The 18,018-nt window shown below is 49.9% G+C and overlaps 1 protein-coding gene across 1 annotated transcript; it reads left to right on the top strand.

Annotated features, from left to right (window-relative positions):
- Positions 1 to 4,023: 4,023 nt before the first annotated feature.
- DLST (dihydrolipoamide S-succinyltransferase (E2 component of 2-oxo-glutarate complex)) lies at positions 4,024 to 15,050 on the top strand (the record flags this gene model as incomplete). The annotated part of the gene is made up of 14 exons (XM_008935837.1): positions 4,024 to 4,057; positions 5,389 to 5,437; positions 6,487 to 6,542; positions 6,913 to 6,987; positions 7,350 to 7,405; positions 8,082 to 8,193; positions 8,732 to 8,887; positions 9,176 to 9,261; positions 9,916 to 10,013; positions 11,488 to 11,618; positions 12,179 to 12,252; positions 13,093 to 13,176; positions 13,708 to 13,875; positions 14,363 to 15,050. Coding segments are annotated over 14 exons (1,314 nt in total), but the record flags the coding sequence as incomplete, so codon positions are not given.
- Between the last annotated feature and the right edge of the window lie 2,968 nt (positions 15,051 to 18,018).

Below are 18,018 nucleotides of genomic sequence, written 5' to 3'. Positions count from 1 at the left end.
TCGCGGCACCGGGAGAGCTCCCAAAAACCGCCGCTCCGGGCTCTGCCGTCCCCGCCTGCCCCGGGCCGAGGCGTTTGGGGAGGGCTCTCTGCTGGTGACCGCGACTCGCTCCGCAGCCCGCTCCCGACAGAGACTCTGCGGCCGGGACCGGCCCGAGGCGGAGACGGTGAATTAACCGGTGTCCCCGTCATATCTAATTCCTGCTCCTTTTTCAAAGCAGTCGTTGAACGGGTGCAAACGGCGGTAACCTGTGCTGGCGGGAGCTTGGGCTTGCAGAGTCTTAACAGCCAGAGCCAGCTGCTCCAGACAAGATCGGGGCTGTGCTTGGCCAGCTGGCTTCTGTCGTTCCTTGCCTTCTGGCCACATCTTCCCTTTAAACAGCAAACAAGCATAGCTAAATGTGCGTACCTACAGGAGGAGAAAGACCACATCTCTTCCAGATGACCAGCTGAAGCCTTAACAGCATGAGATCTGATTTTAGCCATTGTGTGAATGTAGGCAAGCAAGTGTTGACAGCTAATGGTAATGTGGAACATTTAATTATGTTGTGCTTCTCCATAGGGCCATTGTATGTTAAATGCTTGTCTCTGGGCGCTACAAACAGGTTTGTGTTTATAGAATACGTGTGTGTGTGTGTATATAAAACTCCACCATAAACAAAGTACAACTAACTGTGTAGTTATATTTGGTACGCATACATGTAGATACATATTTATTATAGTGCAGTTTAAAATAGGGTTATCCAAGTGGCACTTTAACGATATTTAAGTGTTGTCATCTCTCAGTGGTGCCGTGTAGTTACACAGAACTGGGGAGAATGCCACGTGGAGTATTTGGATCTTCCGTAAAACTAGTCTGCAAATCAGGAGCTTACAGGAGTTTACATCTGAGTGCTGGGCAGGGGAGATAATATTAGCTAACCTGTTAGATGTACTGCAGGAGCTGAGCAGTAAAGATCATGGTAGTTGTTTGATATCCATTTGAGCAGGGATATGGGAAGTAAGTTTTGACAAAGGGGATAGTACAGGATTTTTAGAGAGACAGACAGAAAAGACAGAACTGCTGTTATTCTCACTTCTCTGATCAGAGGTTTGACATGTACAGAATTCAGAAGCATAGGGATGCATGGGAGAACAGTGGAGTCCGCAGAGAATGCCAAGGGTAGTGGAGGGTTGGAAGGATTTTGATGATCTCGTAAAAGAGAAAAATATCCTGGATTCATACATCAAGTAGAAATTTTCACTGTGCATCAGTAGCCTGCATCTGAGCATGCAAGACTGTGGGGGAAGGCAGCTGTTGAAGGATGACCTGAAAAAGTCCAGAGAAGAGCTAGTCTGAAAAGGATGGTTTGTTTAATCAGGAGCTGCATTCGGTGCTTTGAAACTCTCGAGTCCTTCTGTTGTTCTGGGGAAGAGTTTGTAAAGAACTTTTTCTTACCTGTTGGATGCTGCTGAATGCTGCAGGAGGGCAACCTGTCACCTTAGTAACAGTATCCTTTACCACTCAACATCATTATCTCCACCCCATCATAGTGTCTGCCGTGCTATTGTAATTGTGTTAAAGTCCACAGAAGACGTGCAGTGGGGTTTTGTGTGTGCCAGCAGTTTGTGCTCATCCTTCTTGTTAAAGCAGCAGCTTTCTTGCTTTGAAGAAGTCGGGGCTGGAGAACCGATTGCTGTGTTGCCTGTTAGCACTGCTGCCCAGCACTGGGCTTCTGGTTTGCCTCTGTTGAAATTAACTGTACCCTCCCGTGTAGTTCGTGTCCCCACCTGAGCTGGGCCCTCTCCCCGCTCTTGGAGGAGAAGCGTGTTAGGTAAACAGGCTGTTGCTTCAGCTGATGTATTCCATAACTTATTTCGCTCTGTAGTGACGTGGTGGAAGGTGACAGCTCCTTGAAAGGTGTGGCCTGGCACACTGTGTGCCAGGGTCACATTCACATAGTAGTTAGAAAAACAATTCTGAGAAGTCATGTGAAACATGGGGGGAAAATTCATCACTTGTATGTGAGTCACTAGCTAATTAGACCAAGACTTACTTCTCCAAGTGAAGGCTGCCTCTTTAAAGTGACCCAAAGTGCTAATGCTAGCTAGCAAAACCTAAATGTTTCCATTTTCCCTGAAGAAGCTCCAAGATCAGGCAGAGGGCACATTTAGCCAAGTGATACCAGGAACATGTCCAATCACAGTGATTCCTTCTGGGAAAAGGGAAGCAGGAGACAACTCTGTTAGGCATCCCTTGGAGCTGTGCATGAATCTCCAAGGTACTGTGGGTGAGGGATGGAAACAAGACAGGGAGTCTCAGCATCTTTCATTTGTGGCTTCTTCCTCACCTTAGAGCCCTTTCCTGCATTTCTTAACCTAAGAGACAGAAGGGTCTAGTGAGACCAGTTTTTTCCTTAATTTTGCAACAGTTGTGGAACATAGACTTGGCACCTCTTGTGGAAGAGCGCTGCAGATGTGTTTTCTCACAACGATTTGTTTTAGGACAGGCCTTCTAATTTTTTTTTTTTAACCCTACAGTAAACTGGTCCTGTGCAAATAAAATTGGCTGTTTCTGCCTCAGCCTGGAGCTGTACCTCTTTCTTAACAATTTATGACTGGGATGCTAGAAATACCTTTACCACTTTTTATGAAGCACCAGGAGAACATCAATGGGCAGAGGGGAGCTCGGGTTGCTTGATGTTTTCTGTGCGATGAGCTTCGTGCAGTCGCTACAGAAGGTGGGAAGAATTTAATCGGTAGGGTCGTGGCGCTTTCGGGTGTGACCAAGCAGAGTTAACTCGGAGCGTGCCTGTGGGGGAGCCCCTGTGCCCTGCTAGGCCCCCGGCGCAGCAGCACGTCAGCCTGGCTGCCTGCAGCCGACTGGTCACTGAGGGGACCGTGGGTTAGTCACTGAGGAGCCAAATCCATCAATAACCGTCAATAAGTTTGGGTGGTTAAACTGCCAAGGGACTGATTCCACACCTGTTAGTGGTTTTAACAGTATGAAGTGTTCACTGAATGTCTGTGTGTGCGCGACAGCGCTCGGTCTTGTAGACAGTGTGACAAGCTGAAGTATCTCTTTGGGCCTTGATTTCCATGTTGCCTTAGCACACACAGCTCCACCAATTATTTTGGTGTTTAAGATGGCATTAATGTCCTGTCCTGCTTGCTCTGGTGAAGCTGAAATCAAGGCTTATATGCAAACTTCTCTTCAGACACTGAAGTTGTGAATGAAATCTGGATTTTACCTCTTTAGCTGTTGGATAAGGGTGCTCTGAGCTGTTACGCAGCTGTTGTTCCAGATGAGTCAGCTAACTGTGTTTTAGTCTTGGTTACTCTGAAATTTTCCTATAGCTCTTAAAGAGTTCCTAGGTTCTTCAGATCTGCAGGTTTGATGCTAGAGAAACGTATAATGACAGTAGGGAAGGTAACTGCAATATCTTGAAATGTCTTTTGCTTTTGAGGAATGTTATGCTGAGCTAGGAATGCAGTCAATGACATGAGTATGAAGTGAGATGTCACCAGAAGGTGGAATTCCTGGCTCACTGAAGGCAGTAGAAATTTTGCCATCAAGGAAGACTGTGGTCTTCTGGAGTTCAGAGGCTCCATAGCCTTAAAACAAGGAAATAAAACCCACGTGCTGCATTCATGACTGTAGGAGTAAACATCATGGGATGTTTTTTCATTGTATCCAGTAGCTACCCTTGACCTTCTCATTCATCGCAAATTTTAGTGAAAGTGTCTTTGGAAATCTCTCCTTCTTAAAGAGGAAAGTGTGCAGGAGAAGGTCTAAGAGTCAAAATCAAAACCCAAATGCATCAGGTTTAACATCACTCCGCAGGTAGGCATCCTGGAAGGAGACGAAGCAAAGAGAAGGCTGTAGATGCTCTCTTTTGCACACTCTGGGAAAGTAGTGTGCCTGCAGCCTGGAGCAGGGGAATGGTGGGTCCTGTCTCTGATCCAGGTCTCGTGGGAAAACCAAAGTCCTTCTAGGGTGGGTCCAGTTTTTTGCAATACTGATAGTTCCTCTTCTCTCTGACAGGGGAACTGTACTCTGGCAAGATGCTCTCTGTCTGGTGAGTCTTACGCTTTTATTTCATTTCAAACTACCTAGACAGAACAGAGCTGATGATAGAAATTAGTAATAGGTTTGATTGGAGTTGACTTCTGTCAGTCATGGAATGAAGAAACACTTGGTGAAGTCAGCTGTGTTTTCATGTGAGTGCTTCCCTTGCTTAATATACGTGCTGCCCGATCCATTCGGTTCTGGTAAAGATTTCACAGCAGCACAGCATATTTCAAGCATGGCAGTGCTTGAGACACGTGCCGTTGCAGACCGTAGCTCCCTAATGAAGTCCTTTGAAAATGATGGGTAAATGTTAAGTGACATGTCCAATCTAGGATGCCCTTGAATTCCTCTTCAGTGCTTAAACTGGATTTTCTCGGAGCTCCGTTTTTTCTAGCTGTACTGTGTTTCTATAACATTATATCACTCACTTCGGATTCCACTTTGAGAAACCAGTTAAATCTGCTTGCCTTTTCTGGTTTTTAGAGTTCCAATATCAGCTCTTCAGTAGGGGATGGTGTCAAAATTATATCACTTCTTTTACAAATCAAGTGGGGAAATGGTTCTTCCTTCAGGCATTGTGTAATTCAGATAAGTATGTTCTCCAGTTGCTATGCTGACTCTCTTTAAGATCAGTCTGGAAGAATGCCCAGTGCCCTGAAAGAGGCAAAGGACAGGAGTTCAGTTTGTAATAAAAATTGCAGTGTCAGGGCATGCGAGCAGTGTGGGAAGGGGACAGTGGGGTATGTGAAACTGAGAAGTTATACAGGTGCTTCCCTGCTGTGAGTTTTGGAAAAGAAGTGTTCTTGGGACAGAGTCTGGGCAGAGGAGGAGGATGGTGGTGGCTTGCCACTCTGCCCTACATCTGGTTTTCATTCTTTTTTCCTCCTTACGTGTCCATGCAACTGGAGCTTCCTGGGGGTGCCTCTTAGCACACTCGTGTCTCGCTACTATTGGGAACCCCTTTGTATCAGTGAGGGTAACTCAATAGCAGCTGAGGTTTAGGAGTCCTGGAGGTGTCCCTCGTAGCTGTTTCCTGGTTTTCTTCTGACAAGGGTAGCTGCTGTTTTGTTTGCCCTTTTCAAAGTTACCTTTATTAGCTTTGAAGTCAAGATAAAACTGTTTTTCCCTTCTCTATAAATCTAGATGAAGACAAGACCACTGTTCTTGGGCAGGTTTGACAGCACCAGGGTGCCTCTGTATGGCTGTATTCCCCACTTAGTCCCAAGCTCCTTTCAGGGTGTACAGTGGTGTCCTCTGCAGTCTTTTACTTGACAGAGACGCCTGGGGGCTGGAGGGGCAGGTGATGTTCCTGTGGGGTAACACCATTCTCATTCACAGGTGTGGCTGGGAGCCAGGGACTGGCTTACACCAACAGCAGGAAGCTTGTGTAAGTATCCCCAAGAGAGCTGTGATGTGGAGAGGCTGGGGCTGCTCTAGCCCTCCTAAGATTTTGGGGCTGGGAGGCAGAATACAGTTGGCTGTCACGGAGTCCCTTTGCACATCATAGGAGCAGGGAGCTAGCCCTAACAAAATCTAGATTTTGGGATTCAGGAACTGTGGCATGCTTAAAGAAAATAAGCTTGGCTTGTTACCGAGGCAGGGAAGGGACAGGAATGAAGAGGCTGGTGATCCATTGATCTCTGCCCTTTGATTATCTGACTAGAAGGCTTGTTTGCTCTGTGGTGGCCTTCTGGTAGGATTTCTGTCAGGAGAAGTGGGGTGGTTCAGGCAGCTGTTGTTCATATGGCAGGGGCTGCATTGCTGAGGTGGTCTTGTAAAAATGTACTTGGGGAAATAACCTTAAGAGAACATCCATAAAAGCCTGAAAAGCTGTTCTGGTTGCACCAAATAGCCTGTGTTAGAGGAAATGCTAAAGCACATCTGTTTTGGGTTTCCACATGTGGTGGCAGTACGTATAAAAAACATCCTTTGGAATGCTTGGGATTGCCAGCTCCCTGTGAAAGGGGTGTGGTGGAGAGAAATAGCTGTTTCTTGCAGGTGTTGCCATAGGCAATTTATGGTGCTTTATCTTTTTTGGAGCAACCTAGCAGCTTCTGTAGAGATGACAGTTCTGATCTGGAGGTAAAAAAATGGTTTCTGCACTAATCTTGGGTGTAGGGTGGGCTGGCTGAGCCAGCCTTTCATGAGTATTTAAACCACAGGAGCTCTGTTGGGTTGTCTCCCTAAGTTAAAATTCTATAAATGCCAGTTCTCACTGAGTTTGAGAACATTAGTGGTGGTAAGCTGTAATGTTGCCTTTCTTAGTGGAATTATTGCAACTTGAATGGTAAGTAGGGGTCCCTTGGAACAAATACACCAGAACAGCTGAGCAGCCTTTCAGATCAGTTAAGCAAATGTATGTTCTGTACTTGAGCTTGGTGCCGTGGCTTGCAGAGGAGCATACTTCTGTGTTCATACCTTTCTCTTTTCCTGCAGAGTAAATAGCTCCAGTGTCTTCACTGTCCGTTACTTCAGAACCACTGCAGTACGTAGTAAGTAAAAAGTCAGGAGTCAGGGGTTTGGCTCTTGTGCTCCCTGGTTTTGTCCTGACAACAGCTGAAGCTACCTCTTCCATCCTTGGTCTAGCCCCACCTCTGTCCCACCTCGATGGATGGCTGAGGCTTTATGTCCTGGGGCCCTAAAGATTTTGTCTGGCATTCTTGTCACAATGTGACTTTCAGTCAGATGGGAAGTTCTCTTGTGTTTAAATGTTAATCGGTGTCGAAGCAAGGAGAAGGCCAGCATTTGATGTCTGTTGACCTAGCCCTGGAGGTCTGAAGTAGAAGTTCTGATGACAAGAATGAAGCAGTGTCTGAAATTTTGAGCTCTGACTGTGTTCAAGTCTGTTTGTCTCTCTCACAGGGGATGATGTGGTTACGGTGAACACACCAGCCTTTGCAGAGTCAGTCACAGAAGGAGATGTCAGGTGGGAGAAAGGTAAGCACTGTTGCTGCACTGGACAGCTTGGGAATAAACTGTAGTTACTGACTGCCTGCTCTCTGTGCCCTTCAGTCTGTGACAAATGAGGTGGTTAACTGCAGCCCTCCTGAGGGGGAAGGAGTGCAGTTACTGCTGGGGCATCTCTCTGTCGTGGGTGATGTCGGGCGAGGGGTGAGGTCTGAACTGGAATCAGACTCAGTCTGTGTGGTTGATTGATTGATTGAGCGAGACATTTCTTTAGAACTTGTGGAGAACTAGGGTGAGAAAATTCTGGGTTAGTGGGAGAGGCTGCTGTGGGTGAAGAGGGGAGGCTGGAGCACACCTTCCTCCTCACAGTGCTCTTCATATCTGTCATTCAGCTGTTGGAGACACGGTGGCGGAAGATGAGGTGGTGTGTGAGATTGAGACGGACAAGGTAGGAGTTTTCTGGGCCAAAATTTTTCTAGTTCTGTGGCAGATACCCTGTTTGGCTTCTCTCCCACTAAGAGCTCTTAGAGCCTGCAGGCCCTGCCTGAGGTTTCTCTCATCTAGTGTGAAAGCTGTCTGGGCCTGAAGGGAGAATTCTTTGCAAACTCTTCCCTCATACATTTAATTAAGCGTCAGTGTTGCTGTTGTTTGTTGGAGCTGCAATTCCTCTCTTTCCAATTTCCGTGCTCTAAGCTTGGAAGTTATTTGTTTAAACAGAGGAGAAATCTGCAGAGCCATAGGATGTCTTCACATTGTTTTAAATTTAGCCTTTAAGCTTACTCACTCCTTAAAGGACTCTTAAGCTTTGAAGTTCTTGCTAAAACTCCCTGCCAAGCTCTGCTTCCAATGTTGCTGTCAGAAGGCTGCTGGCAGTGGGTCAGTTCTCGATTGTACCCTGGAGCAGGAAGATAAGGCTCTAGGTTACACTGCCAGTGTCTCCTAAAACTTCAAAGCATCAGCACAAAATCCTGGTGGAGGGTGTGAAAACTGGTCGCAATGGTGTGAGACAGAGCTGCTGTCTGTGCCAAATGACAATGTGCGTCTGCTCTTTTTGGCATCTCCTCTTGTGCACTTGTTCTCCTTCCAGTGCTTGTGGGAATTCTACTGAGTTTCCTTTTTTTCAGACATCAGTGCAGGTTCCAGCCCCAGCAGCTGGTGTGATTGAAGCCCTTCTGGTACCCGATGGTGGCAAAGTGGAAGGGGGGACACCTCTGTTCAAACTCAGGAAAACTGGAGGTAAGTCAGACATGTATAACTTGCACAGGCCTTCCTGTTTCACAGAATCACAGAATGTTAGGGCTTATTTCCACCAACCTTTTCCTGAAGATGGAAACAAGGCATCTAGAGGGATCCTGAGAGAGCATAAATGTTTCCTCCATCTGCCTCTGTAGCTGGAAGAAAGTCCTCCTTATCTGTTGTACATTAGAAAAGCATAATTTTAGTCCCTGGGGGGGGTAACTTTCCTTTTGCTCTGTCTGGAGGAGACTGCAGCTCTAAGCTAAAATTACTTGAGAATTCCTCTGATATAACTCACTTCTCTGCCCTCTTCTCTTAAGTGTCCAGTCTCCTGCACAGTGAGGAGATCTAGTGTGTCAATGAGTAAAAAGCACTTTCATCATGAGATCCTCTTGTAGTGGCTCCTGTCAGTTCAGGAGTGCTGAGAACAGAAAGCCATTCTGCCACAGGGTTAACTTTTATCACGTTAGTTGGGTTTGGAGATCCCTGACAGTGGAAGCTGTGGTCACCCTTACCCTGGTTCTTCCTTGTCTTTCAGCTGCTCCTGCTAAGGCCAAACCAGCAGCAGCCCCTCCTCCTCCTGCAGCCCCTGAACCTGTAGCTGCAGCTCCTCCTCCCCCTCCTGCAGCACCTATTCCCACTACAATGCCACCAGTGCCGCCTGTGTCAACGCAGCCCATCGACAGCAAACCAGGTGAGGCAACAGCCGTTTTCCCCTATGTTCCAGCCCCTCTTCCTTGGGCAGAGTGTGTAGGGTTAAAGATGACAGACGTTTTGGCGTTCAAGGCGGAGGCCTCCCCGTGTTATTGCCTTGCGTGCTCCAGACTGGAGAGCTCACCTGTGCCTGGAACCTCCTGGGCCGAATTCATGGCGGCTTCCACACTGCGTTGCTTGAGCAAGGAGCTCAAATGGGCTTTCCGCCTCGGGGTGCTGCCGTCAAGCCCTGGCTTCCATTTTTGACTGATGTGTTCTTTACCCTCAGTGTCTGCGGTGAAGCCGGCTGCAGCCCCAGCGGTAGCCCCACCTGGGGAGGCAGTGCCCAGCAAAGGTGCCAGAGCAGAGCACAGGGTAAGCTGTGGGAACAGAAGCCTCGCCAGCGCTTCTGTTGCTGGGTGACAATCTGTTCTGGCCTAAGCCTTGAGCTTTCCAGGTGTGTTCATCTCTAACTGCTCACACCCAGCTCAGTGGGGCTGTGACAGATGGGGAAATGGTATACGTGGAGGAAGAGCCAGGTGTGATCTGACACAGGTCTTTTCTAGCAAAAGTTTGTCCTGATCTCTGCTGACTGGGCACAGAAAGCTCAGTGTGACCTGCTTGGACTGTCCACAAGCCCTTAGCAAAAGGCTGAGGCTGCTGCAGCTGCTTTGTGCATTCTGAAGAGAACGTGGCTGAGCAGCCTGCTTTCTTAGCAGTCTTGCTCTTCCCACATTAGCCTTGTGCTAGAAACCTACGCATGCTTGGAGGTGCTGAGGAACACATAGGTGGGAAGCAGTTACACTATGGTGCATTTCAATAGAACTGTGTGTAGAGCTGGGAACCTCCATAGTGAAATTAGCGCCTCAGCCTGTCGTGCTCTGCAGGGGGACCTGGAGTGAAAACCTTGGCCCTAGGCATCTATTACTAGTCAGCCAGCTGGCAAGAGAGGGCCTTTTGAGTTTCCTGTGCGTCTTCCTCCTTGGATGAGCTTGAGACAGCTTCTGCTTATATCTTTTTCATTTTCAGGTGAAAATGAACAGGATGCGTCAGCGTATTGCTCAGCGGCTGAAAGAGGCTCAGAATACTTGTGCCATGCTGACCACGTTCAATGAGATCGATATGAGGTGAGAAGCAGGCCTCTCTTCCCCTTTACAAGTAGAAATAGATGCAGGAAGTCATCTTTACATAGCAGTCAAGACTTTGCTGATTCTCTTTGGAGAGACTGGCAACGTGTCTTTTGAGACCTCTTTCTTAGGTGTGTGCCACCATCTGTGCAGCTTCATCAGGGCCGTGTTGGTGTCACAGTACGAGAGGTGCATGGCTTACTCGTGACCTGTCATTCTGTGAGAGTCATTTACTACTTGTAAAAGGGGCAGCCTGGTTCCTCATCTGTGTGGTTCTTGACTGAGGACTGGTAGATGTGGAGCAGAAGACCAGGAGTGACTAGTATCGCTTGTGTAGTGGCTGTTCAAAGACAGCAAGATGTAGCATCTACTTTCTGCCACACCACCAGGTTAATGCTTTTGTAGGTGGGCATGTTTAGCTTCCAGTGAGGTGGTTCCCTAGGGCTCATCAGCCTTTCAGGTGAACATTGCGTAGGTCTGAGGCCTTTGCTGTTGGATGGTGCAGCTTTCCAGAGATGGACTAGCATCCTTCCCCATCCCCTCTGGGCAGGTGGGGGTCTCCTGACTCAAGTGCTTGCACAGACTGAATGCACTAATGGCTTTGGATGGTGGACAGCTTATGTTACAGTGCATTAAGGGGAAATTGTGCCCAAATCAAATTGCCTAGTGAAATCCTATTCTGCTCCTTAAGACAAAACATGTAAATATTTGGGTCTCAGAACAATAAGGTTGGCAAAATAGTCTTGATTGGAGGGGAAGTGCTGCAGCTTTATCTCCTCTCAGAGGCTCATTGAGGTGTCGCTTTACGCCGGCCTCAGGCTCTTGTTGCATCTGGTAATCCGCTTTGGATTGATTGCTGTGAGGTTGACTTGTGAGGACCTGTGCTGGGGCCTCCTGCTTCCCACGGGGGTCAGAGTCTGAAAGGAGGAAGCCATAATGAGCCAGTTCCATAGCAAACCTCGTCCTCATTGCTGCAGTCCTTGTGCCTTGGGAGGCACTAATGTCTTTGGGCAGTAATTCTATCCCTAAACAAGGTTAGGCACAGGAAAACAAACACTCTAAACCACAGAGACCCCTGCCCCTTGCTGAAGCTGTCTCTTCAAAGACTCAGAGTCTTTGAAGGGGGAAGGACAGACCATGCCATTCCACAGCATCTGATATTAGCCTGGAATAGGCAGAGCTTGTAGCCACAGCTTGGTTGACTTTTTATAAGTGGCATCAGTTCTGATAAATCAGAGTGGTGGAGAAGCAGGCTTAAGTCTGGCTGAGGGCTGTAGGTGGGCTGGCACCCACTACCTTAGAGCCACCTTCAGCCAACTTCATCTGTGACATCTGAAGGCTTTTCAGCAGGCTGGGAATTTTCCGGGTGGTGCTGCAGGTTTGCAGCCTGTGGGGCTGGCACTGGAATCTGTCAGAGTGAGGGAATGGTGTTTCCTTGGGCTCCTGCTGACCAGCGTTGCGATGTGTTTTGCAGCAACATCCGGGAGATGAGAGCTGTACACAAGGATCCCTTCCTGAAAAAGCACAACCTGAAGCTAGGTTTCATGTCAGCTTTTGTGAAAGCTGCAGCTTTTGCTCTTCAGGACCAGCCTGTTGTGAATGCAGGTGAGTGGTGGTCCTTGCTGATGAGTTGCTCATCTCGATGTGGCAGAGCAGGGGAAAACAGGTGGCCAAGTCCATTGCAGGACTAATGGCTTGAAGAAGCAAGTCAAGTACACAGGAGAAGGGGGGACAGTTCTGTGTGGTGCAGCTGATTTTGCTAATGCCACTTGTGGGCAGATGGTAGGTAGGTAGATGACAGCAGGCCAAGAGGGGTTCTGTTAGGAGGGGGCTGTGGCCATGGGCAGGCAGCCTGTGGAGGGCAGAGCCTGCTGGTTGGTGTAGCTGCTGTAGGTGATCCGGTGCCTGGGGGGGATGTCAGAGGTGCTTACTCAAACCCAGAAGAGGAGAATACCAAGGGGGATGTTTGAGGGGGACTGACCTATTGGGACTGTTCCTGTCTACCCTGATGCTTCTCCCACAGGTACAGTGAGGGCTTATTCTCCTCTGGAGTTATGTCTAAGCTAGAGATGAGCAAGCTGTTATGATTTTGTGGCTACTTCTGGCACGCTGACTCCTCAATCTTGGGTACTGCGTATGTAACACAGCTTTTTTTCTCCTTCTAGTGATTGACGACACGACCAAAGAGATTGTCTACAGGGATTATGTGGACATCAGTGTCGCTGTAGCAACTCCTCGGGTGGGTACCTTGGATGCTTTGGCCATGCTTCCTGCAGCCTTGGGTCTGGGATGATCATACACTTTAAGCCAACTCAGCTTAGAGTTCTGCTGCAGCAGAAACTTACAGATGAGACTCATCTTCTAGATGAAACATCTGATATATTGTGGACTGTTGACTTGGGTTTTGGGAGAAAATGTTTGACGACCAATAATATTCTGCCACCGTACTGGGAGGTGTAGTATCCGGGTCAACATAGATCTCGGTAGTTGATGAGTAGGGCCAAGTAAGGGAAACCTGTTCTTGTCATGTACCCATGAGGATATGGCTTAGGCAGCAAAAGCTTTGCATGTCGTATCATTTGGCTAACCCTGCTGTGCTCCTCCACCATTTCTGTAGATGACATTGCTGCTTCAAAAAGATGTTTCTGTACACGGAGAGTATGGGATGGAGATCCAGATGTTGAGTTAGTTGTTTTTGTTGTGAGACAGGTTTGGTCCGGACTAAAGTTCTGTTGCTGCTCCCAAAGTCTAGGGGAAGTCCTGCATAAAGGAACTCCCCTCTTCTCACAAAGAACAAAATGTCAGCTGAGCTCAGCCCTGTGCCTCGCCTGCTTGTGTGGACATGGAGCTGGATCCAGACAGACCTGGTTGATTTTATGAGGCCGGCAAAGATTCTGTCTCATTTACAGCATTGACCCTTGGTGCATGTCCTGCCAGGGTGTGAGGCAGCTCTGCCAACCACCTGCCATGTGCTGAGGTGGCGGCAGGAACTCTGCTGGGCTGAGGCCAGGCTCCTGCCCCCTTGCAGCTCTGAGTCGCTGCAGTGAATTTGCTGATCCTGCACTTTGCTTGTCCCTAGGGTCTTGTGGTCCCTGTCGTTAGGAATGTAGAAAACATGAACTTTGCTGACATAGAGCGTGCTATCTACGAGTTGGGGGAGAAGGTAAGGAAAGTTGGAGGGTTTTTTTTAAAAGGTTTGGGAGCCTTGGGAAGAATTGGGGTTGCTGGACAGGCAGGAATTGATTGAGTCCCTCATCTCTGAGGGACTGAGGTCATCATCTCTGACCTCTAACACACCGAGTTGTGCTGTGGGAGTGATACAGTTACATCTGTAGCTGTGCCCATGCCTTACATCACAGGCCCATCTACTTGTTGCCCTTCCAGAAGACTGCAGACATTAGTGACATGGTGTGTCTTCACCTTTGTCTTTAGAGGCCAAGGCTGAACTGCCCTGGGGTAGAAGTCCCTGTGTCTGTCTCTGGCAAAAGCTGCAGTTGAAAGTGAAGGCAAGAGAAACCTTCCCCAAAGCCAGTAAATGTTCAGGTCTAAAGCCAGGATGCATTTTCAGCTGAACAGACCGATGAGTGAAGCTTTTGCCATCAGCATTTATTTCTGGAGAGAATGAGCATCCAAACCCTGGTCCTTCACCTTCTGTGATCTGTGTGGCTTTCTAAGACCTTAGTTTGTCTTCTAGGCACGGAAGAACGAGCTGGCTATTGAAGACATGGATGGCGGCACTTTCACTATCAGCAACGGAGGTGTTTTTGGGTCACTCTTTGGGACACCTATCATTAACCCACCCCAGTCTGCCATCTTAGGCATGCATGCCATCTTTGACAGGCCTGTGGCTGTGGGAGGCAAGGTAGGTGGAGCTGCACCCGAGGTTTTGGTGAACAGAGGGGAGGGCTCGGTGGGATGGGGAGCATAGCCCGTATGCTTTTTCTAGGGGGTTGATGTCAATATTTAAAAGACTTCACTGTGAAGGGGGAGCAGAGACTATGGGTATGGGGTGGCTTTGCTGGCACTGGTAGTTGCCTGAGGTGTGCAGGGGGGGCCTGTCCTATCCATGAGGGGGAGAACTGGGTAATCTGCTTAAGTGTGGGGAGGAGGAGGCAGCTGTAGCTTTTGTAATAGGGACCTAGTCTTCTGTGGTGTGGCCGCAGCCCGGGTGGTGAGCAGTGCCTGGGTGACTGAGTGGGTAGGTAATCCTGCCAGGCAGGATGCCTCCAGGAGGGCTGAGCGCTGGATTCAGGGCAGGAAAAAGCCAGCTCTTCCCCAGATTGACAGGAGGGCATCATGCAGGCAGTAGGGCTGAGCTCAGCAGTGCCTGTCCTGCTTCTCCCCTTCAGATCGAGGTGCGGCCCATGATGTACGTGGCGCTGACGTACGATCACCGGCTGATCGACGGCAGAGAGGCAGTGACTTTCCTGCGCAAGATCAAGGCAGCGGTGGAGGATCCCCGCGTGCTGCTGCTCGACCTGTAGAGCAGCCGCCCCCCCACGACCCACCCAGGGCAGGGCCGGCACCAGCAGGGGCAATGCAGGGCATTCAGGAACTGGCAGGGGTCATTCCAGTCTCCCTCCCTCCGCTGTGATTGGAGCTGTCCCAGAGGGAATTGTGGGGATGGCTCCTTCCTCCTCTCTTACTCTGCTTAAGGAAGATTCAGTTTCTCACGAGGATTGCTGTGCGGTGGACCAACCACTGAATGGCACTGCCTTTCCACAGCCGTCTGTACGGCGTCCTCTCTCTCACAGCACCAAACTCGCCTCTGGCTTGTCCTATACCACTGGAAACCGCTTGCTGCTGCTGTGCTAGGGTACCCTTCCCTGCCACTCCAAGGTGGGTTCAGCTTTATTTCCTAGCACTGAGGTTCCTGGGAGGGAGAGGAGAGGAAAGGCTACTGTTCTGTCCATTTGGCTTGAAAATATTTCACACTCATCTGCCTTGCAAGGGCAGCCTGAGGACCCCCAGGCCACTCACAGAAGAGGGCTTGAGGTAGGTGTCGTGCCTCTGCCAGCACCCTCCACACACTCCCTCCGCCGAGGGGAACGCGGCAGCGGCCGCTCCCCTGCCTTCCCCAGAGATCGAGCGTCACTGGCCACTGCGGCGTGAACGTTCGTGTCCGGGTGGGCAGAGCCCGTGGCCTCTGTGGAGGTAGCACCGTTCCTGGGGGGACAGCCCTTTCACCATGACACGCCCAACATGGGGGTAAGAACCAGCCCCCAGCAGCTGTCCTCGAATCACAGCTCAGCGGCGTGGGTCCAACCGCCGGCTTCCTGCGTGCGAGGGCTCGGCCCGCCACCCGCGGAGGGACGGATGGGTCCTCGACTGTAATGTATGTCCCAGCCCAAGGCTGCTGGTTTTGGGGGGAGGGGTCAGTCCTTAATCTGATAGCGCACACATGTATTGGGGAGAGGGGGTTGCTAGTGCCTGCAGAGTCTATTACTCTTACCCTCTACACGGAACTTGTAACTAAAATATTTAACACAGCGGATTTTAAACAAAATAAAACTGGGCAATGACTGCGAGGTGGGGTGTGTTTGAGGGGGCAAGCAGCAGCCCTGGGCGAGGACTCCAGCATTGGAGACATCCCTTAGTAGACTGTAAGAAGCCTGCTACCTGGTGCTGAGAGAAAAGGGGAAATGGGAGCTGGGTCCATCACTGGTGGTACTAAACTGAAGCTTCTCTGGCTCTGAACTCTCCTGTCCTCAAACCCTCTGGCATAGAATTGGCTCTTCCTAGCAAAGATGAGGTTTTCAGGGATGGAAATCATCCTTTTCTTGGTCTAGTAACAGAACTGTTACAGACAGTGAGGAAATCCCACTGTTCCCTAAATGGCACAATGACCAAGAGGGAGATGTGGAACAGGCTGTTGAAGTACAGCTGTGGAGCCAGGTTGGTTTTATCTTGTTGCAGCTGGGGAGAGTTGCAAATCGTGCAAGTGGGGAAAAAGGCAGTTAAGGGTTGCAGAGGCAGAAAAGAGGAAAACCAAAGAACTGCAAGGCAAAAGCTGTCTGTGCTGCTGAGAGCATTTCCCCCAGGAGCTGTCCTTGTTGGAACAGTATGAAATCATTCCTGGATCATGGCAGGGTTTTTCCAGCTCTGACATCAGCTTCAGAGAATGGTTCGCCCTTCCCAGCTCCGAGTGCTGAAGGCAGACCCTTCTAATAGAAAACAGTTGACCTCAGCAGCTGGCACATTGACAAAAGGGAGAGCAGTTCCTAGCACTGGGTCCTAGGGTTTCCTGGCAGCTAAGGACAAACTGGTCCAAAGCAGGGAGCCAGCTTTTCTTCTTGGTTTCCCTGGTTGAGGTAGATTAGGAGGAGAGGAAAAACCCCTTCTGTGTGTGCTGTAAAGGAAGGGCAAAGACTAGCTGCTCTTGCATAAATAATTTGAGTGAAAAGAGAAAGTTCTAGTTAAAAAATGTTGCTAGCACCCTCTATTCTGGTTTAGGATAGAGGGCCCAACTTGACTTTGTACGTGAGCCTGGGGAAGGGCAAGCTCTTACAGTGATGCAGCCTAACAAACTGCTTTATATAGTCTGCCCCGCTGGGGCTTGCTGTAGGAGGGGCATGCAGCTGCCATGCTTCCAGCTTCCTTGCTTTGACCCTTCTGGGTGCTGCCCATGGCACGGTGTTGTAAGAAGTCATGCTCTGAACCTCCCCCTCAGTCAAAGGATGAGGAGGCTGGTGGACAACGGTGGAAGCCTGCTGTGGTAGTAATGGTCAGCTCCCTGTTCAGTCCTGCTTCTGCACTGCCCTTGAGAAGGGTCACCTGCCTTTGCCAGAGTGGGAGATGAGTTTCTCCCGGGCTCTGCTTCTCTCTGGTGGACAAGCACTCCTGCTGCTGCCTGAGAGCCACGCTGATTCCACAAGGAGCAAGGAGCTGCTCACTGGAAGCTGGAACCAGCTAGCCACAGAATTTCACTGGTGCCAGTAATTCCTTACCGTCGGTGATGAGTGGGCAGTGGGAGGGGGTGCTGGGAGAGGAGGCCCAGAACTACACTGCTGACATGTCTAGCTTGGCTTTGACTTGCACAGGTGAGCACAGCAGCCTCTGCTTTGAGCTGTTAGGAGACACTTTTTTCTACACTGCTTTTTTATTCCACCCTGAGTTTGTATTTACTCTCACCCTCCTTCCTTCTGTGCTGGCTCTTGGAGCTAATCCCTTTAAACCCTCGCTGTTTGGTCTACCAGAGGTGACTGTGCTGAAAGTACAGCAACAAGGGCAGGAGGGCTGCTGTTCTGCCAGCAGAAAGGAACACCCAGGCACAGAAGGCTGGAGGCAGAACAGGTAATGATGACAAAAAGTCAAGGTTGGAAACAAACACGGGCCCTCTGTGCATTTTTTTTCTCAACTGAGCTGCAGCTGCATGGCCATGCTGACCTGAGAGGCCCCGAGGCAGGCAGGGACACAAGGGGAGCTGGCCAGGCACTCAAGCCCACCTTCTGGGTTTTGGTTGCAGGGTGCTGACAGCCACTGGCCACCAACCCAGGGCTCCCAGGCAAGTTTGAGAAATGGACCTGGGGCTCTTCCCTCACTCAGCATGCTTGGCCCAGGCCTGGCCGGTCCCTCTTAGAAACAAAAGGACGCTTCTGCAAGCCATGAGTGGTTTATTTTTTCCAGCAGGCTGGGGGGAGAAGTGCAGACAGCTCCCTCCTGTCTAGCCCCTGCAGCAGCCATCACCCACACGTACATGCAGTCAGGGGCGGGCACGGACCCTGGGCTCAGGCGCCAGCCAGCGGGCCTGGAGGAGATGCACTTAGAAGTTTTTTTTTGAGGGTCACTGGCATAGCAGCAGAGATAAAAACCATAGGGAGGGAGTCCCAGGGCACAGTGCTAAGCTGAGCAAGGGACAAGGGATGCCCCAGCAGGGGAGTACGGCCACTCCCTGGGGGTGGGCACCTGGGGCTCTCTTTCCCACCTGGGAGGACCTAGAGAAGACAGCCTTGCCCAGACCCCAGCCTCCTCTCTCAGAGACATCGATGAACACAAGCAGAGACAG

This window comes from Merops nubicus, unplaced genomic scaffold, assembly GCF_000691845.1.
Source record: "Merops nubicus isolate BGI_N331 unplaced genomic scaffold, ASM69184v1 scaffold24192, whole genome shotgun sequence".
Lineage (NCBI taxonomy): Eukaryota > Metazoa > Chordata > Aves > Coraciiformes > Meropidae > Merops > Merops nubicus.
Note: the sequence above shows the minus strand (reverse complement) of the source record. Positions and strands in the feature narration are given on the sequence as shown.